Raw genomic sequence first — 21,671 nt, 5'->3', positions numbered from 1 at the left:
AATCATGAGAGGTATAGACAGGGTGGATAGCAAGAAGGTTTTTCCTAGACTGGGGGACTCAATTACTAGTGGGTCACGAGTTCAAGGTGAAACATTTAAGGGAGATATGGGTGGAAAATTCTTCATGCTGAGGGTGGTGGGTGCCTGGAACACATTGCCAGTGGAGGTGGTAGGTGCGGGAACGATAGTGTGATTTAAGATATATCTAGACAGATACATGAACAGGCAGGGAGCAGAGGGATACAGATCCTTAGAAAATAGGCAACAGGTTTAGATCGAGGATCTGGATTGGCGCAGGCTTGGAGGGCCGAAGGGCTTGTTCCTGTGCTGGAATGTTCTTTATTCAGTCTGTCAAAGTTTACTGGACTGGTCCCTGGAATGGGTTGGTTGTTTTGTAGGGAAAGGTTGGTTCCACTGGAATGTAGAAGAGTGAGGGGATATTGGATTGAGGTGTTTAAGATCCTGAATGGTCTTGACAAGGTGGATGTGAGAAAGGAGAGTCCTCCTGTGGGTCAGTCTGAAATAGGGGGCAGTGTTTAAAATGCAGGGTAGCGCTTTGAGGACAGAGATGAGGAGAGTGAGTTCTCTGAGAGGGCCATGTGACTTTGGACCTTCCCATCTCAGAAGATGGTGGGGGTAGGGTCACCGAATAGTTTTAAGATCGAAGTTGATAGATTCGTGTTTGGCAGATAATCAAGGGTTATCATGGGATAGGTGGAAACAAACAGCATGAGAAACAAACAGATCAGCCCTGATCTTGTGAATGGTGGAACAGTATCAAGGGACCATATGATGTGTGTCCTTTTTGAATGTTCATGCATTAGTTCAGCCTGCACATTTATTTAGTACAGCACACCAAAGAGTGATATTTAGTAAATGTTGAACTGATCAGAGACTGGACCAGTGAGGGCTGTATTCACTGGCATTTAGACAATGAGGGGAGATATCAAAAAAACCTATGCAACACCAACAGGACGAGATAGGGTAAATATAGGGAGGACGTTCCTGGTAATGGGGATCACAGTCTAAGGGTAAGGGACTGAAGTAAGTAGAAATTGCATCATATAGAGAATGGTGAGCCTATGGAATTCTTGCCACAGAAACCAACGCATTGAATGTTTTCAAGAAAGAGTTATAAAAAGTTCTTAGAAGTAAAGAGGTCAAAGGGTATGGGGATAAAGCAGCAACAGGTTACTGAGTTGGATGATCAGCCATGATCATATTGAATGGTGGAGTAGTCTTGAAGGGCTGAATGGCCTCATCCTGCTCCGATTTTCTCTGTTTCTACAATCCTTGTGAAAGATTGCTCAACACGTGGAATCTTGGTTTGAGGACTTAAAACCCAGTCAATAAGGAGCTAACACCTGCAACCAATCAACAGGCTAGGGATTGATCTGTAACCTCAACCAAAGTTTGCTGCAAGTTGGAACTCACTTTTAACCTTCACCACTCCATTGCTGATTTTGCCTTTTAGTGTCTTTGCTGATTGTTGCCTGGAGTCTGGAACGATGTTAGCATCCATAATTAACGAAGAAATAATAGCAGGACATTTGGAAAATGCAATAAGGCAGAGTTAACACAATTTTGTAAAAGAGAGATCATACTTGACAGAATTTTTAGAGTTCTTTGAAGAAGTAATTAGCCAGGTGGATAAATAGAAACCAGTAGACGTATTTGGAAATTTAGAAGGCCTTCTTTAAGATATGATTACAAGAGGTTAGTGCAGAGCATATGAGCTAATGGTGTTGTGGTGTCATGTAAACATGGACAGAGGATTGGTTAGTTCATAGGATGTTGTAAGTCAAGATGAATAGGTCATATTCATGTTGCCAAACTGTAAATAGGAGGTTCCCAAACATTTACAATCTATACCAATGATTTGGTTGAAGGCACCAACTTGATTGTAGCTACATTTGCTCATAATGAAAAGCCAGTTAGGAAAGCAAGTTAACAAGAGGATATAAGGAGCCTGCTGTGGGATATAGATGGGTTAAATGAATGAACAAAAATTTGACAGATGGAGTACAATGTGGAAAAGGGTGAGATTGTCTACTTTGGCAGGTAGAATACAAAAGCAGAATGTTTAAATAGAGAGAGCTTACAGAAATCTGTGGTACAGCGGGATTTAGTATCCCTGGTACATTGCCTATAAAAAGTGGTTATGCAGATACATCAGGAAGGGAAATTGTATCAGGGTCTTTACTGGCAGTGGAATGGAGTATAAAAGCATTGAAGAGTTGCTACAGTTGTACAAGAGCTCACTGAAATCAGATCTGGATTACTCTGTACAGCTTTGGAAAGATGTTTGTTTGTAAAATACAGCACAGAAGAGGCCCTTTGGCTCAGCGACTCTGTACCACTGACACTATACCACATCTACACTCATCCCACTTTCCCACACTGGTCCCATAGTCTTAAATACTAAGATGTTTGAAGTGTTCATTCAAGGCTTTTTTAAAGGTTGTGAGGTTACCTGTCTCAACTACATCCCAGGCAATACTTTCTAGACCGTCACCACCATCTGAGTGAAAACCATTTCCTCAAATCTTCTCCTACCTATTATTTTAAAATCACACCCTTTTGTTAGTGACCCTTCAATGAAGTGGAACAGCTGCTTTCTATCCACTCTGTCCATACCCCTCATAATATTTTACACCTGCCTCAGTTTCCCCCTCAGCTTTTTGTATTCCAAAGAAAATAACCCGACCTTATCCAGCCTCTCTTCATCGCTAACCTGCTCCACCCGAGGCATCATTCCGGTGCACCCCTTTCAGTATAATCACATCCTCCCTATACAGCAGAGACCAGAACTACACACAGTACTCCAACCAAAATCCTGTTACAGCTCCAACATAGCCTCCCTGCTCTTATAATCTATAGCTCGCCAGATAAAGGCAAGTGTCCTGAATGCCTCCTCAACTATCCAATCTGCCCCGCCACATTTAGCAATTTGTGTACAAGCACCCCAATATCCCTCTGAGCTTCCTTGGGTCCTGCCATTCACTGTGTACTCCTTTCCTGACCCTTCAATAACGTGGAAGGTTGTGAATTTACTCAAAAGAAAAACAGAAGCATATGTAAGGCTTAGGAAGGTAAAATCCGACAGGGCCCGTGTGGATGGTAAAATCCGACAGGGTCCGTGTGGATGGTAAAATCCGACAGGGTCCGTGTGGATGGTAAAATCCGACAGGGCCCGTGTGGATGGTAAAATCCGACAGGGCCCGTGTGGAATATAAGGAGAAGAGGAAGGAACTCAAGCATGGAATTAGGAAAGCAACAACAGGCCATGAAACGACCCTGGCAAGTCGGGTTAAAAACAATCGCAAACTATTTCTATATATACATTAAAACAAGAGGATAACTATGGAGAAGGTAGGACCACTTAAGGATAAAGGAGGAAGCTTGTGCTTGGAGGCAGAGAAGATGGACAAGATCCTAAGGGAGTACTTTACGTCAGTATTCACCCAGGAAAGGATATGGAGAATAGTGAGATTTGTGTGGACATTCTGAGATCAAAAAAGTGGTGTTGGGTCTCTTCAAGAGCATTAAGGTGGATAAGTCCCCTGGGCCCGATGATATCTATCCCAGGTTCTTGAGAGGGGCAAGAGAAGAGATTTCTGGGGCCTCGACCAAGATCTGTGTGTCCTCATTTGCCACTGGAGATGCCTGGAGAACTGGCAAGGAGCTCATGTTGCTCCTCTGTTCAAGAAGGGAAATAGGGACAATCCAGGAGACTCTAGACTGATGAGTCTCACGTCGGTGTTTGGGAAGCTATTGGAGAGAATTCTTGGAGATAGGATTTATATGCATTTGGAAAATTAGGGACAGTCAGCAAGGCTTTGTGCAGGGCAGATTGTGTATTACTAACTTGATTAACTTTTCAAGATGGTGACAAAGGTGATTGGTGAGGGTAGAGCAGTGGACGTCATCTACATCAGTTTTAGTGAGGCTTTGAAAAACAGCCTCATGGTAAGCCCATCCAGAAGATTTAGATGCATGAGACCCACATTGATTTGGACACATGGATTCAGGCGTGGCTTGTCCATAGAAGGCAGAGTGTAGTGGGTGGAAGGGGGTTTGTCAGGCTGGAGGTCAGTGACTAGTGATGTTCCACAGGGATCCATACTGGGACCTCTGGATATTGTTAGGAGGGATGACTTACCAGGGGTATGCAGTGGGGCCCAGGTCTCTGGCACAAAGCCTGTCCCTGTTGCACAGAAGGGAAGGAGGGAAAGGAGGAGAGTGTTAGTCATTGGGGACTCAATAGTTAGAGGCTCAGATAGAAGATTTGCAGGGAACAAACGAGACTCGCGGTTGGTGTGTTGCCTCCCAGGTGCCAGGGTCCGTGATGTCTCGGATTGTATCTTTGGGGTCCTGAAGGGAGAGGGTGACCAGTCTCAAGTCGTTATCCATGTAGGTATCAAGGACATAGGTAGAAAGAGGGATAGGGATGTAAGGCAGGATTTCAGGGAGCTCGGGTGGAAGCTGAGAGCTAGTACAAACAGAGTTGTTATCTCTGGATTGTTACCCGTGCCACGTGATAGCAAGGCAAGGGAGAGATGTCAGTTGAACACGTGGCTGCAAGGATGTTGCAGGAGAGAGGGTTTCAGGTTTTTGGATAATTGGGGCTCATTCTGGGGAAGGTGGGACCTCTACAAACATGATGGTCTTCACTTGAACCAGAGGGGTACTAATATCCTGGGTGGGAGATTTGCTGGTGCTATTCGGGTGGGTTTAAACTAACTCAGCAGGGGGTTGGGAACCTGAGGTGTAGTAGCAGTGCACAGGAGGATGAGAGTAGGAAGGACAGGGACAGGATTTCAGGGTCACAGGAATGTGCTGGCAGACAGCAAGCTGGTTCAAAGTGTGTCTACTTCAACACCAGAAGTATCCAAAATAAGGTAGGTGAGTTTGCAGCAAGGATAGGTACCTGGGACTTCAATGTTGTGGCCATTTCAGAGACATGGATAGAGTAGGGTGAGGAGTGGATGTTGCAGGTTCCAGGGTTTAGATGTTTCATTAAGAACAGGGAAGGAGGTAAAAGAGGGGGATATGTGGCCTTGTTAGTCAAGGATAGTATGACAGTGGCTGAAAGAACTTTTGATGAGGACTCGTCTACCAAGGTAGTGTGGGCTGAGGTTAGAAACAGGAGAGGTCACACTGCTTGGAGTTTTTTATAGGTATCCGCAGAGTTCCAGGGAGGTGGAAGAGAGGATTAGCAAAATTATTCTAGGTAGGAGTGAAAGGAACAGGGTGGTCATTATGGGGTGTTTAACTTCCCCAACATTGACTGGAAATGCTATAACTCTAGTACGTCAGATGGATCAGTTTTTGTCCAATGTCTGCAGGAGGGTTTCCTGACATATTATGTTTACCGGCCGACAAGAGGGGAGGCCACACTGGATCTGGTGCTTGGTAACGAACCAGGCCAGGTGTTTGATTTAGTGATAGGTGAGCACTTTGGAGAGAGTGACCATAATTCAGTTACGTTTAGTTTAGCGATGGAAAGGGATAGGTGCATGCCACAGATCAAGAGCTACCAATGGGGCAAGGGCAATTATAATTATAATGCGATTAGGCAAGAATTAGGAAGCATAGAATGAGGTAGCAAAATGCGGGAGAAGCAGACAATGGTATTGTGGAGCTGGTTTAAGGAACAGATATTGCATGTCCTTAATTAGTATGTCCCTGTCAGGCAGGGAAGAAGTGATAAGGTAAGGGAACCGTGGTTTACTACAGAAATTGCATCTCTTGTTAAGCGGAAGAAGGAGGCTTAGGTGTTGATGAGGCAAGATGGTTCAGATGAGGCGATGGAGAGTTAGAGATCAGCGAGGAAGGATTTAAAGAGAGAGTTAAGAAGAGCAAAGAGGGGACATGACCAGTCTTTAGCAAATAGAATAAAGGAGAACCCTAAAGCTTTCTATAGGTATGTGAGGAATAAAAGGATGACTAGGGTAGGAACAGGGCCAGTCAAAACAGAAGTGGGAAGTTGAGTGTGGACCCTGTGGAGAGCGGAGAGGTGGTAAATGAACATTTCTCATCGGTTTTCACTCAGGAAAAGGAGAGTATTACAAAGGAGAAGAAAGAGATATTAGACTAGAGGTGTTATCAGTACTAGAAGGAATGAAAGTAGACAAGTCCCCTGGGCCAGATGGGATTTATCCGAGGATTCTCTGGGAAGCTAGGGAGGAGATAGCAGAGTCTTTGGCTTTGATCTTTGAGTTGTCATTGTCCACAGGTTTGGTACCAGAGGACTGGAGGATTGTAAATGTTGTGCCTTTGTTCAAGAAAGGGAGCAGAGATGACCCAGGTAATTATAGACCAGTAAGCCTTACTTCTGTTGTAGGAAAGGTTTTGGAAAGGATCATAATGGAGGATAGTGGGTTAGTGTAGGTTAGGTGGGCTTTGATCGGCGCAACATCGAGGGCTGAAGGGCCTGTACTGCGCTGTATTCTTCTATGTTCTATGTTCTATAAGAGATAAGATTTATAATCATCTAGCAAGCAACAATTTGATTTCAGATAGTCAACATGGCTTCGTCAAGGGCAGGTCGTGTCTCACAAACCTCATTGAGTTTTTTGAGAAGGAGACCAAGCATGTAGATGTGGGTAGGGCAGTTGACGTGGTATACATGGACTTCAGTAAAGCCTTTGATAAGGTTCCACATGGTAGGCTGTTGGAGAAAATGCAGAGGCATGGGATTGAAGGTGATTTAGCAGTTTGGATTAGAAACTGGCTTTCTGAAAGAAGGCAGCGAGTGGTGGTTGATGGAAAATATTCGGCCTGGAGTCCAGTTATTAGTGGTGTGTGACAAGGATCTGTTTTGGGACCACTGCTGTTTGTCATTTTTATAAATGACTTAGACACAGGCATAGGTGGATGGATTAGTAAATTTGCAGACGACACTAAAGTCGGTGGAGTAGTCGACAGTGTGGAAGAATGTTACAGGTTTCAGGGGGACTTGGAAAAAACTGCAGAATTGGGCTGAGAGATGGCAAATGGAGTTCAATGCAGCTAAATGTGAGGAGATGCACTTTGGGAAGAATAACAGGAAGGCAGAATACTGGGTCAATGGAAAGATTCTTGGTAGTGTGGATGTGCAGAGGGATCTTGGAGTCCATGTACATAGATCCCTGAAAGTTCCCACCCAGGTGGATAGTGTTGTTAAGAAGGCATACGGTGTGTTAGGTTTTATTCATATAGGGATTGAGTTCTGGAGCCGCAATATCATGCTGCAACTATACAAAATGCTAGTGTGGCCACACTTGGAATATTGTGTACAGTTCTGGCCGCCATATTTCGGGAAGGATGTGGAAGCATTGGAAAAGGTGCAGAGGAGACTTACCAAGATGTTGCCTGGTCTGGAGGGAAGGTTTTATGAGGAAAGGCTGAGAGACTTAGGTCTGTTCTCATTGGAAAAAAGGTTAAGAGAGGATTTGATAGAGACATACAAGATGATCAGAGGATTAGATAGGGTGGACAGTGAGAGTCTTTTTCTAGGATGATGTCGTTAGATTGTACAAGATGGCATAGCTACAAATTGAGGGGTGATAGGTTTAAGACAGATGTCAGAGGCAGGTTCTTTACGCAGAGTGGTAAGGGTGTGGAATGCCCTACCTGCTAATGTAATCAACTCAGTCACATTAGGGAGATTTAAACAATCCTTAGGTAAGCACATGGATAATGATGGGATAGTTTAGGGGGTCGACTTAAGAATAGTTCACAGGTCGGTGCAACATCGAGGGCCGAAGAGCCTGTTCTGCACTGTGTTATTCTATGTCCTATCACTCTATGGCGGCACGGTGGCTCAGTGGTTAGCACTGGTGCCTCACAGCACCAGGCTCCCAGGTTCGATTCCAGCCTCGGGTGACTGACTGTATGGAGTTTGCACATTCTCCCCGTGTCTGCGTGGGTTTCCTCCGGGTGCTCTGGTTTCCTTCCACAGTCCAAAGATGTGCAGGTCAGGTAGATTGGCCAGGCTGAATTGCCCATAGTGTAAGGTGCATTAGTCAGAGGGAAGTGGGTCTGGGTGGGTTTCTCTTCGGAGGGTCAGTGTGGACTGGTTGGGCCGAAGGGCCTGTTTCCACACTGTCGGGAATCTAATCTACATCATAAAACAGCCATCCAGCCAATTGAGCTAGCTGTCCCCCACAATCCCTATGCTACACCAACCTCTCATCACACAAACAGACTTCTAACTTGTCTTGTTGCCCAAGATCCCATTTTCTTTTACCTTTTCAGTCTCTCAAATTGGAACTTGACAACGGCTTTGCTGATATCCATATACACTACCCTCATCTATACACCTCGCCACCTGCTTAAATAATCCAACCTGATTTCTCAGGCATGGTCTTGAGTTGGAAGAGGTTCAGAGAAGGTTCACTTAGCCGATTCCTGGAATCAAGTGGTTGTGCTAAGAGGAAGGGTGAGCATGTTGGGCCTGTACTTATTGGAGTTTAGAACAAAGAGAGTTGATCATGTACTGAAACATAGAAGAGTCAGAAGGAGCTTGACAGAGAGAATGTTGAAAGGATTTTTCTCCTTGTGGGTGATTCTAGAAAAATAAGGCTCAGACTAAGATGTGGCAGAATTATGTTGTCTAAGGAAAAGAGGAAGGGTCACTCAACTTAAGTGTTAACTCTGATTTCTCTCCACAGATTCTGCCAGATGTGCTGACCTTTTCCAGCAATTTCTGTTTTTGTTTCTTGTTTTCTGTAAGGATTATTAGACTTTGGCATTCTCTTCCACAATGAGCAGAAGCTGGGTTGTTGAATATATTCAAGGCTGAATTAGACAAGATTTCCGATTGAGAAGGGAATCACAGATTGTAGGAAAAGGCAGGAAAATCGAGTTAAGGCCATAATCTCATCAGTGATGACCTTAGTAGATGGTAAAATAGGGTTAAGGAGCCAAATAGCCTTCTCCTATTTCTGATCTTCTATTCTTAGTCTTAAGATGTTACTCTGTCTGTTTTCTGTTTTAACCATTTCCTTTGATTGATTTCTAGGTGTTTGTGGCAGCTGTTCTCCAGGATCCTGAACTGGGACTAATGCCTGCAGCATCCCCTGCACATCAGACCTATGGGACCATGGAAAATCGTGCTGATGAGACCAAATCTGAGGACTCTGGCCGAATACAAAGCTCTGAAACAGATTCCGAGAGACAGCAGCATGAGCCAACTGCTGGATCATTGATGGACAGTGAGATCCAGTACCACTAGGCGATCCTGGGATAGCCGTACAATCTCAGATATAACTGAGCAATGTTTCTCTCTCTGGAGGCTCTCAATTTTAACCCCACAGATAACCTGCCGATTGTGGAGGCAAAAACGAGTATGGAGTTTTTGAGAAGAGGTTGGTTGGGGCCAAATGTCAGATTGCTTTGTTTTATAACTGCGTGTGATAACCTGGTTACTCTCGGCCACATTGCTATCAGCATGTCCCAGTGAATGCTGCATGTTTCTGAGTGCCTAGACAGTATTGTGTGATGCACCAGATCTGCCTGTACATGGGAGCTGGAACGTTGCTGGAACATGATTCCATCAAAAGATGCCACATTACATAGAAAACTGTATGGCTCCTCTCAATGACCAAATGCTAATAAGGCCTGGCATCCTGTGATCTTATTCAGTTACATGTATGTGTGTGTATATATGTGGTTACTACTTTAATCTGTATAGTTTCAGACCAATTGTCTTTTGTTTTGTTACTGGCTATTTTGTTGATTTAAATTTAGCAAGTGATAAGTGGTGTTTCTCTTCTTAATCCAGTCCCAATGCTCTGGGTGTTTATTTGACATTTCACTTCCTGACAAATTCTGTCCTCTTCCTCGCTGTGTTTCTCCTTCTCTTCCTAACTTTTACTAATTCCTGTTAAAGTCTGCATTTCCCATACATCCATGCATTCCTGTCGTCTTCAATTCCTGCATTTACATTTTTAGTTCTGCTTGTTTTCCTGCATTCCTATTTTTCCCAAAATTCATTATTATCTTTCCTTGTGCACATTTATAGCTCTTCACACAGAGTATAACTGGGAAAGGTGGGGAAGACTTGGTCAGACAGATGTGAAGTATAAGCAGACATGTGGGGTTGAAAGTGGACACATTTCATTGAGATGTAAGGGTCTATAATTTGACAATACAACAAAGTGATTACCTACATTTGAGACATTTTTCGACATGGGTCACTAACTTACATGGAAGCAAGGTGGAAAGTAGAGATTTATGCATTCAGGCAATTTAAACAGTGTAGTCAAGGAGAAACAATCTGTGTAAATCCCCAGTCAGGCTGATGACTCAATTCATTGCAGTAGGAACACTGAAACAGGACGAAGCCATTTAGACCTAGATTCCACTCCAATATTTAGCGAGATCATGGCTGTGATTTAATTACAGATACTGTCTTTGGCTGCTCTACCTTTGTTCAACAAAATTAACATTCAAATAGATTGTTGGATTAAATTTGAGTTACAAACTTTACATGTTCTCTAACTTCACTTCTGATAGGTCTGGCTCTAACCTTTAGATAAAGCTCCCTAATTCTGATTCCTGCTACCTTTTAAATGGTGACAGCATGGCTTCCATCACCCCCCGTAACCTTCTAAATCCAAACAGTACAACTGAACCCACTCAATCTTTCTTTGTAATTATAACCCTTGCAATCCAGTTGTTTTTCTGGTAAATCTGTGCTGCATTTCTGCAAAAACAAATATATCCTTCGGCAAGGTGTGGCAAAAAGCTCATTTGTGATTGAATCAGAGGCTTCAGTATATGTCTATGTGCTTGTATTTCAGTTCTGTAGATTATAAAGACAGTGTGCTATTAGTTTCTTCAGTTTCTTTTCTAGCTGTTAATGCTATTTTAATGACCTGTGCACTTTCTACACCAGTACCTAATTAATTGTGAATAGTTGAGACCACACTGTGGCAACATCAAGCTCATCTAGAAAGTAACCACAGCCTATGTGCTGAGGATGCGTTTGCTGGAATTATGATGACTCATATTACTTTCATCCAAATTTGAGTTATGGCATTAGAAGCCAGTTCAAATAATATAATCTGCTTAAATCGGTGTGAAAAATAAAACTCAGTACACCTGGCTCCATCACTGTAAAATTGGTGATCAGTTAGCTGGACAGTTTTTTGCAATGCAGAGTAACACCAGTAGTATGGGTTCAATGAGAGAGCAGTCCTGTGGTATGTAAGACGACATCAACTTGGAGAATGTAACAACCTTGCTCAAAAAATGTTGTAAGGCTAAGTCCAGCAAGAAGGACCAGTCAGTAACTTCAGTGGTGGAGAGACACCTTGGAAAAAGAAATCATAGGTAACTTTGATCTTCATGTGAATTTGGTTGGCAGATTGGCACAGGAAGCTACGAGGTAGAATTCATTGTATATTTGGGACAGTTCCTAAAACAATACATTGTAGATCTAACCAGGGATCAGCCTATTTTGGATCTGTTGGTGTGTAATGAGGGAGATTTAATAAATTAAGTGATGGTAAACAATGGCCATGAAATGATAGAATGATTGAGAGGGAAGAACCTAGGTGGGAAATAACTGTGCTAAGCTTCAATAACATTAATTAAATGGAATGTGGGCAGAAGGAGCTGGATTGGGGAAGGAGTTTAGCAGCAAGACGGTTGAGGAACAATGGCAGGTTTCTAATAAAATTGCTCATGGCTCTCTGCAAAGACATATTCCAGTGAGGAAGGAGTAGTCAAGGAACAAGATAAACCAACAACGATTAAGCAGGGAAGTTAAGGATAGCATCAGACTGAAAGGAAAAAAAATATAATGAGTCAAAATCTAGCGGTAAGCCAGAGGATTATGACAGTTTTAAAAACCAACAAAAGACAACCAAAAGGATTAATAGAGGGAAAAACAAACTTTGAGGTTAAAACTTGCAACCAATATAAAGACAGACAGCAAGAACTTCTTGAAATATACACAAGTAGAAAAGCCAAATTGAACACAAATCCTGAGAGAATGAGACTGGACAATGATAATTGGAAACTGGGAAATGACTTTTCATCAAGACACTGTTTTGCTATTGCATTCCAAAAATATGAAATATTGAAAGCACAAAAGGAAGAAATTTGAAGAGATAACTGGGGTAGGCTGTTGGCTGCCTTTCAAAGATAGTGAGAAATGTAAACGTAGTCAGTGGATGGAGGTTGGCTTGTATGATGGGGACTGGGCTCTATTCACAACTCTCTGTAATTCCTTACGGTCCTGAGCAGAGCAGTTGCCGTGCCAAGCCGTGATGCATCCAGATTGAATGTTTTCGATGGTGCATCTATGAAAGTTGGTGAGAGTCCTGATGACCATACTGGATTTCCTTAGCCTTCTGAGGAAGAAGGGACACTGTTGTGTCTTCTTAACTTATCGCATTAATGCGAATAATCCAGGACTGATTTTCAGTGATCATTACTCCAAAGAACATGACACTTTCAACCCTCTCCACCTCAGCTCCACTGGAGTAGATAGGGGTGTGTCCTCCTCCTCGCTTACTGAAGGTGATGATCAGCTCTTAAGTTTGAGAGGGGCAAATATTGTAAATGGACTTCCAAAATGTTTTTGATACTGTGTCACTTAACAGACTTGCCAGAAATATTACAGTTATAGGGATACGAGCAACATAAATGTAAAGTTGGCTTCATGGTAATAAGAGAAAACAGAAACAATTTGGGCTTGAAGGTTTGTAGTGGAATTTCCTGCATTGGTTTTGGGATCCTTGCTTTTCCTGAAGATCTGGGCAGGGGCTAACATCCAATTCAAAACTTGGGAATCATTTTAAACTATCATGAAAGTAGTGCAGGAATACTGAAGGACATTGATAAGTTGGTGAACAGGGCAGGTCGGTGGCAGTTGAGGCTTAATGTTGAAGAGCATGAAGAGATTTTGGTCCAAAGAAATAGGAAGTACAGTATAATGTCACTACCCTAAAGAGTGTGCAGAAGCAGAAAGACGTCATGAAAAGCATCAGGGCAGTAGGGAGAGGAGTGAATAAAATTTAGTTTTCTAGGCTTTATTAATAGTGGAAGAGAATACAGGTGCATGATGTGCTGTACTTATAACAGATACTGGTGTCAGAACTTAACAGGAAGAGTGTCCCAATAATCATGCCCCACAAGCTGTCTTAAAGTATAAAATCCCAATTAGACTAAAATGACCAAAGTATTCAGGATCCCCAGCAAAACTTGAATCAATGGCCTTGAATCAGGGGGCTAACTCTCCTGTGGTTGGAGTCATACCCGACAGACAGGAGAATGGTCATGGTTGTTGGAGGTTATTCATCTCATCTCCACGACATCTCTTCAGGAGTTCCTCAGGGTAGTGCCCCAGGCCCAACCATCTTCAGCTGCTTGATCAATGACCTTCCCTCCATCATAAGGTCAGAAATGAGGATGTTTGCTGATGATTGCACAACATTCAGCACCATTCGTGACTCCTCACATGCTGAAGCAGTCCATGTTCAAATGCAGCAAGATCAATACAATACCCAGACTTGGGCTGACAGGTGGCAAGTAACATTCGTGTCACGTAAATGGAAGGCTATGACCGTCACCAATAAGAGACAATCTAAACACCACCCCTTGACATTCAATAGTGTTACCATCACTGAATCCCCCACTATCAACATCTTGAGAGTTATCATTTATCAGAAACTCAACTGGACTCACCACATAAATGTAGTGGCTATAACAGCAGGTCAGAGATTAGGAATACTGTGACGAGTTACTCACCTCCTGACTCCCCAAAGCCTGTCCACCATCTACAAGGCACATGGCAGGAGTGTGATGAAATACTTGCCTAGATAAGTGCAGCCTCAACAACACTCAAGAAGCTTGATTGGCACCACATCCACCACCGACACTCAGTAGCAGCAGAGTGTACTATCCAAAAGATGCACTGCAGAAATTCACCAAAGATCCTCAGACAGCACCTTCCAAACCCATGACCAGTTCCATCTAGAAGGACAATGGCAGCAGAAATATAGGAACACCACCACCTTCAAGTTCCCGTCCAAGTCACTCATCATCCTTGGAAATATGTCACTGTTCCTTCACTGTCAGTGGTTCAAAACTCTGAAATTCCTTCCCTAAGGGCATTGTGGGTCAACCCACAGCAGGTGGACTGCAGTGGTTCAAGAAAGTAGCCTACCCCCACTTTCTCAAGGGCAACTAGGGATGGACAATAAATGCTGGCCAGCCAGTGATGCCCACACCCCAGAGAATGAATAAATAAAAAAGCTTAATTCACACAAAGTTGCTTCAACAACAAAAAAAACTTTATTATGACAAGCTATCTTATTTTCATTGGTTTTGCTAAAAGGAAATAATTTATAATTTTTGCAATTTAAACTACATAAGACCATAAGAACTAGGAGTGAAGTAAGGCCCTTTAGCCCATCGAGTTCACTCTGCCATTGAATCATGGCTGATGGGCATTTCCACATCACTTACCCGCACTCTCCCTGTATCCCTTAATTCCTTGCGAAATTAAGAATTTATCAATCTCTGCCCTGAAGACATTTAACATCCCGGCCTCCACTGTGCTCCATGGCAGTGAATTCCACAGGCCCACCACTCTCTGGCTGAAGAAATGTCTCATTTCCGTTCCAAATTGACCCCCAACTAATTCTGAGGCAGTGCCCATGGGTCCTAGTCTCCCCACCTGACGGAAACAATTTCCCAGCGTCCACCTTTTCTAAGCCAGGCATTATCTTGTAAGTTTCTATTAGATCTCCCCTCAACCTTCTGAATTCTAACAAATACAATCCCAGGGTCCTCAGCAATTCATCATATGTTAGGCCTACCATTCCAGGGATCATCCGTGTAAATCTCCGCTGGACACACTCCAATGCCAGTATGTCCTTCCTGAGGTGTGGGGCCCAAAACTGGACACAGTATTCCAAATGGGGCCCAACCAGAGCTTTATAAAGTCTCAGTAGCACCTCACTACTTTACATTCCAGTGTAACCGACAGTGTAACAAACAGCCTTTTGTGTCCCTTCAAAGCCATAAACACACACACACACACATACAATCATGATAAACAGAAAACACATGTATAATAGAGTCATAGAGACGTACAGCACCAGAAAGCTCTTTAGTCCATTCGATCACCTAACTATTCTAATTCTATTTTCCAGCACTTGCCTCATAGTCTTGTATGCCTTGGCATCACAAGGTGCATATCTAAATATACAATAGTAGTGAAAGAATATGGACAGAGTAAACAAAATACTTAAGATTAAAATCCAAACCATAGGTGAGGTAATTTTTCTCCAAGAGCTTTTCATCTTTACAAGCACAAGATGCTGTTGCCTGTAGCAGAGTGATTGATCAGGTGAACGGGAGTCCTGCAGGAACTCTCTCTTTGCTTGGTTTATCTCTACAGAAAGTCGTAGATGCTTCCGAGCTGCATGCTTTGATATTTCTTACATTGTGCTGCTCTTGGCATTTATAGTTTTAATACTCTGCAGCTCAACTGATTGGAGGCTGTTGTCAGGCAGAATTTGTTAACTGCAGATTCTCCCTCTTACTGCTTCTAAAAAGCAACACTGTATTGCAGAGCTCAACAATTTATTTAACACTCGATTTTTCAAGTTGCAAAACTTACCTGGCATTCAGTTTGTAAACAGCACAATCTTCATTTCAGTTTATAGCCCAAAGGTATGTGATTTCAGATGGGTTTGATCTGAGCTGGAGCAGCGAGTGCAGTTCTGAGTGCTAAACATTAGGAAGGATGTGAATGCACAGGATTTGGTGAAGAGGTGGTTTATAGAACATAAAAAAGTACAGCACATAACAGGCCCTTTGGCCTACGATGTTGTGCCGAGGATTAATCCTAATCTAAACTAAAATAAAATAACCTACACACCCCTCAATTCACTGCTGTCCATGTGCATGTCCAGCAGTTGCTTAACTGTCCCTAATGACTCTGCTTCCACCATCACTGGCAATGCATTCCATTCTCTGTGTAAAGAACCTCCCTCTGATGTCCCCTCTATACCTTTCTCCTAATATCTTAAAACTATGACCCCTCATGCCAGTCAATCCTGCCCTGGGGAAAAGTCTCTGGCTATTGACTCTATCCATGCCTCTCATTACCTTGTACACCTCGATCAGGTCACCTTTCTTCCTCCTTCTCTCCAGAGTGAAAAGCCCGAGCTCAGTCAACCTTTCTTCATTAGGCAAGCCCTCCAGTCCAGGCAGCATCCTGGTAAACCTTCTTTGCACCCTCTCCAAAGCCTCTTTATCTCTCCTACAGTAGGGCGACCAGAACTGAACACAATATTCCAAGTGTGGTCTCACCAGGGACTTGTAGAGCTGCAGCAGAACCTCGCTGCTCTTAAACTCAATCCCCCTGTTAATGAAAGCCAAAACACCATCTGCTTTCTTAACAACCCAATCCATTTGGGTGGCAACTTTGAGGGATCTATGCACTTGAACACCAAGATCCCTCTGTTCCTTCACACTGCCAAGAATCCTGTCTTTAATCCTATATTCAGCATTCGAGTTCAACCTTCCAAAATGCATCACTTCGCATTTATCCAGGTTGAACTCCATCTGCCATTTCTCAGCCCAGCTCTGCATCCTGTCTATGTCGCGCTGCAGCCTGCAATAGCCCTCTATACTATCGACGACACCTCCAACCTTTGTGTCATCTGCAAATTTACTAACGCACCCCTCAACCTCCTCATCCAAGTCATTTATAAAAACTACAGAGAGTAAAGGCCCAAGAACAGAGCCCTGCGGGACCCCACTCAACACTACCTCCAGGCAGAATACTTTCCATCTACAACCACTCACTGCCTTCTGTCAGCCAGCCAATTCTGAATCCAGATAGCCAAATCTCCCTGTATCCCATACTTCCTGACTTTATGAATGAGCCTATCATGGGGAACCCTAGCAAATGCCTTGCTGAAGTCCATATACACCACACCCACTGCTCGACCTTTGTCAATCGGTCTTGTCACCTCCTCAAAGAACTCAATAAGATTTGTGAGGCATGACCTGCCCCTCACAAAGCCATGCTGACTGCCTTTAATCACACTATACTTTTCCATGATTTGGAGATGCCGGTGTAAGACTGGGGTGTACAAAGTTAAAAATCACACAGCACCAGGTTATAGTCCGACAGGTTTAATTGGAAGCACACTAGCTTTCAGAGCGACGGTCCTTCATCAGGTGATTGTGGAGGGCTTGATTGTAACACAGAATTTATAGCAAAAATTTGCAGTGTGATGTAACAGAAATTATACATTGAAAAACTGATTGTCTGTTAAGCCTTTCATCTGTTAGAATACAGTGATAGTTTCACTTCTTTCATGTGTAAATCACAAAACGCTTTTTGTTAAAAGTTGCATTCTCGGGTTAGCTGTTAACAATGGTGATAGCTAGACAATATGTTGAAGGTGTTAGCCCCCTGTGTTCTCTGTCTATGACCTGATGTTTAGATTGATTCCAATCTAAAAGGTGAGATAACAGAGTTTTGCATAAATTCATGCAGTTTTTGAGCTCAGAGTTCTACATGAATGTATGTGGTTTTTGAGTAAAGTGCAATGTAACTCTGCAAGTACAAAAAAATTCACCCCACAAAATATATGTGTGCATGTAGGTCTTTTTCTGTCTGTGTCTCTCTGTCTGGGGTGGGGTTTGTGAGTGTGAGAAAGTGTGTTTGTGTGTGTGTGTGTAGTGAGTGCAGAGTGTCTTAAGTCTGTGAGGGGGTGCATGTGTGGGAGTGTGTGTGTCTATAAGGGTGTGTGTGGGTGTCTATGTGCGCGTCTGTGTGTACCTGTGTCCGTGTGTATGTGAGTGTGTGTGTGTGTGTGTGGGAATATCTGTGTGTGTGTGTAGTGCAATGGTGATCACCTGTAATGTGACATGAACCCAAGGTCCCAGTTGAGGCCCTCCCTATGGGTACCGAACTTAGCTATCAGCCTCTGCTCAGCCACTTTCCTCTGCTGCCTGTCCTGAAGTCCACCTTGGAGGATGGTCACCCAAAGGTCCGAGGCTGAATGTCCTGGACCACTGAAGTGTTCCCCAATCGGGAGGGAACCCTCCTGTCTGTTGATTGTTGTGCGGTGCCCATTCATCCGTTGTCGTAGCCTTTGCTCGGTTTCCCCAATGTACCATGCCTCCGGGCATCCTTGCCTGCAACGTATAAGATAGACAACGTTGGCTGAGTCACATGAGTACCTGCCATGTACAAGGTGGGAGGTACAAGATAGAGCAAAACATCACCCGTTCACAATGCAATGCCATCCAAGCTCTCAAAACCAATCACAACATTGTCATCAAACCAGCAGATAAAGGAGGAGCCATTGTCATTCAGAATGGAACAGATTACTGCATGGGAGTGTACCGACAACTGAACAACCAGGAACACTACAGGCAACTACCAGCTGATCCGACCAAAGAACACACCCGAGAATTAAACACACTGATCAGAACTTTGGATCCAGTCCTTCAGAGTTCCCTACTCGCCCTCATCCCACATACTTCTCGTGTAGGCGACTTCTACTGCCTTCCAAAGGTACACAAAGCCAACACACCGGGACGTCTCATCATGTCAGGCAATGGGACCCTATGTGAGAATCTCTCTGGTTATGTGCAAGGCATCTTGAAACCTATTGTACAGGGGATCTCCAGCTTCTGTCGCGACACTATGGATTTCTTACAGAAACTCAGCACCCACGGACCAGTCGAACCGGGAACATTCCTCGTCACAATGGACGTTTCCGCACTCTACACCAGCATCCCCCACAATGATGGCATCACAGCAACAGCCTCAGTACTCAACACCAACAACTGCCAATCTCCAAACACCATCCTACAACTCATCCGCTTTATCCTCGATCATAACGTCTTCACCTTTGACAACCAGTTCTTCACCCAGACACACGGAACAGCCATGGGGACAAATTTGCACCCCAATATGCCAACATTTTTATGCACAGGTTCGAACAAGACTTCTTCTCTATGCAGGATCTCCAATCAACATTATACACCAGGTACATTGATGACATTTTCCTCCTCTGGACCCATGGCGAGGAGTCACAAAAAAAACTACACAGTGACATCAACAAGTTTCATCCCACCATCAAACTCACCATGGACTACTCTCGACTGTCTGTCTCATTCTTGGACACCTCAGCACCACACTCTACCGCAAACCCACAGACAACCTCACAATGCTACACTTCTCCAGCTTCCACCCAAAACATATTAAAACAGCCATTCCCTATGGACAAGCCCTACGCATATACCGGATCTACTCAGATGAGGAGGAACTTGACGGACACCTGGAAGTACTCAAGGATGCCCTCACAAGAACGGGGTACGATGCTCAATTCATCGACCGCCAGTTCCGACGTGCCACAGCAAGAAACCGTAATGACCCCCTCAGGAGACAGACACATGCTGCAACTGACAGGGTACCCTTCATTACGCCATGTTCTTCGTGACCTGCAACACATTATCAATGAGGATGAGCACCTCACCAAGACCTTCCCCACACCCCCACTACTTGCCTTTAAACAACCGCCAAACCTCAAACAGATCATTGTTGGTAGCAAACTGCCCGGCTCTCAGGACAACTCCATACAACCCTGTCACGGTGGATGCTGCAAGAGGTGTCAGATTGTGGACATAGATACCACTATTACGCGTGGGAACACCTTCCACCTTGTACATGGCAGGTACTCATGTGACTCAGCCAACGTTGTCTATCTTATATGTTGCAGGCAAGGATGCCCGGAGGCATGGTACATTGGTGAGACCATGCAAAGGCTACGACAATGGATGAATGGGCACAACACAACAATCAACAGACAGGAGGGGTCCCTCCCGGTTGGGGAACACTTCAGTGGTCCAGGACATTCAGCCTCAGACCTTTGGGTGACCATCCTCCAAGGTGGACTTCAGGACAGGCAGCAGAGGAAAGTGGCTGAGCAGAGGCTGATAGCTAAGTTCGGTACCCATAGGGAGGGCCTCAACTGGGACCTTGGGTTTATGTCACATTACAGGTGACCACCATTGCACTACATACACACACACATACTCTCACATACACACGGACACAGGTACACACAGACGTGCACACAGACACCCACACACACACTCCCACACATGCACCCCCTCACAGACTTTAGACACTCTGCACTCACCACACACACACACACACACACACACACACACATTTTGTGTGGTGAATTTTTTTGTACTTGCAGAGTTACATTGCACTTTACTCAAAAACTGCATACATTCATGTTGAACTCTGAGCTCAAAAACTGCATGAATTTATGCAAAACTCTGTTATTTCACCTTTTAGATTGGAATCAATCTAAACATCAGGTCATAGACAGAGAACACAGGGGGCTAACACCTTCAACATATTGTCTAGCTATCACCATTGTTAACAGCTAACCCGAGAATGCAACTTTAAAAAAAAGGGTTTTGTGATTTACACATGAAAGAAGTGAAACTATCACTGTATTGTAAGAGATGAAAGGCTTAACAGACAATCAATTTTTCAATGTATAATTTCAGTTACATCACACTGTAAATTTTTGCTATAAATTCTGTGTTACGATCGAGCCTTCCACAATCACCTGATGAAGGAGCGTCACTCCGAAAGCCAGTGTGCTTCCAATTAAACCTGTTGGACTATAACCTGGTGTTATGTGATTTTTAACTTTATACTTTTCCAAATAGTCATAAATCCCATCCCTCAGAATTCTTTCCAAAATCTTGCTGACCACAGATGCAAGACTGTCAAAATGATTTACAAAAATGATTTCAGGGATGAAATACCAGCTATGAAGTTAGATTGGAGAGGTTAGGACAGCTTTCCTTGGAGTGGGAAAAGTTAAGAGAACATTTGATTGATATTACCAAAATCTCAAAGGGTCTCGAAAGGGAGAAACTGTTCCTTTAGGATCGTGAGGAAGTGGGCACAGATTCAAATTGATTTGCAAAAGAAGTAAATGTGATGAGAGGAAAAAACGTTTTCAAACAGCAAGTCATTTAGTAACAGAAGTGCAGAACAGGAAGGTTCAACTGAAGTATTCAAAAGGACACTGCACGTTTACTGAAATGACAACAATATTCAGGGTTATGGGGAAAATAAATCAGGAGAATGGCACCAAGTCCTAAAGATCATTCTGAGAAAGCTGGTGCAGCTATATTAAGCTGATCAGACTCCTTCTGCATCACAACAATTCTATGATTCTAAAAGTTATTCTCTTCTCAATTAATAATCCAAGAAATTATCATAAAACAAGTTTACAAAACATTACAGCGAGTAGTCCCTCTGTCCTGAACCTGCTGTTGTCTTTCTGTGAGAGACTTACTTAAATTTGCTCTCCCCTTTCATATCCCATCTAGTCTCTCTTGGATTGCTCCCCAACCACTTTCTCCCACCAGTGTTAGCCTTGCCTTGGAAACTGGGCAGAGATTGTTTTGAGTTAACCTGATGTAAAAATATGGTAAAAACAATGACTGCAGATGCTGGAAACCAGATTCTGGATTAGTGGTACTGGAAGAGCACAGCAGTTCAGGCAGCATCCAAGGAGCAGCGAAATCGACGTTCCGGCAACTTTTGCCCGAAACGTCGATTTCGCTGCTCCTTGGATGCTGCCTGAACTGATGTAAAAATATAT

The 21,671-nt window shown here is 43.6% G+C and overlaps 2 protein-coding genes across 18 annotated transcripts in view; one reads left to right on the top strand and one right to left on the bottom strand.

The window, feature by feature from the left end:
- The window catches only part of tmem63c (transmembrane protein 63C), a 400,240-nt gene extending 383,203 nt beyond the window's left edge, over positions 1 to 17,037 (top strand). For all 4 annotated transcript variants that reach the window (XM_072567924.1, XM_072567925.1, XM_072567923.1 and 1 more), the window contains one exon: positions 9,008 to 17,037. In XM_072567924.1, the coding sequence (XP_072424025.1) occupies positions 9,008 to 9,220 (213 nt within the window). In that variant the 3' untranslated portion in view covers positions 9,221 to 17,037. The remainder of the gene's footprint in view (positions 1 to 9,007) is intronic.
- pomt2 (protein-O-mannosyltransferase 2) overlaps positions 1 to 21,671 on the bottom strand; it is a 259,016-nt gene that overhangs the window by 5,687 nt on the left and 231,658 nt on the right. For 9 of the 14 annotated variants that reach the window (XM_072567928.1, XM_072567935.1, XM_072567927.1 and 6 more), the window contains one exon: positions 17,136 to 18,162. The exons of 1 other annotated variant lie outside the window; for it this stretch is intronic. In XM_072567928.1, the coding sequence (XP_072424029.1) occupies positions 17,877 to 18,162 (286 nt within the window). In that variant the 3' untranslated portion in view covers positions 17,136 to 17,876. Of the gene's footprint in view, positions 1 to 17,135; positions 18,163 to 21,671 lie in introns of those variants that run through there. 4 more of the 14 variants (XR_011960401.1, XR_011960400.1, XM_072567941.1 and 1 more) reach the window with 3 other exon arrangements.

The sequence above is a fragment of the Chiloscyllium punctatum genome, chromosome 4 (assembly GCF_047496795.1).
Source record: "Chiloscyllium punctatum isolate Juve2018m chromosome 4, sChiPun1.3, whole genome shotgun sequence".
In the NCBI taxonomy this organism is placed as follows: Eukaryota; Metazoa; Chordata; class Chondrichthyes; order Orectolobiformes; family Hemiscylliidae; genus Chiloscyllium; species Chiloscyllium punctatum.
The sequence above is the reverse complement of the archived record's forward strand: the minus strand, read 5'-3'. Positions and strand labels throughout refer to the sequence as shown.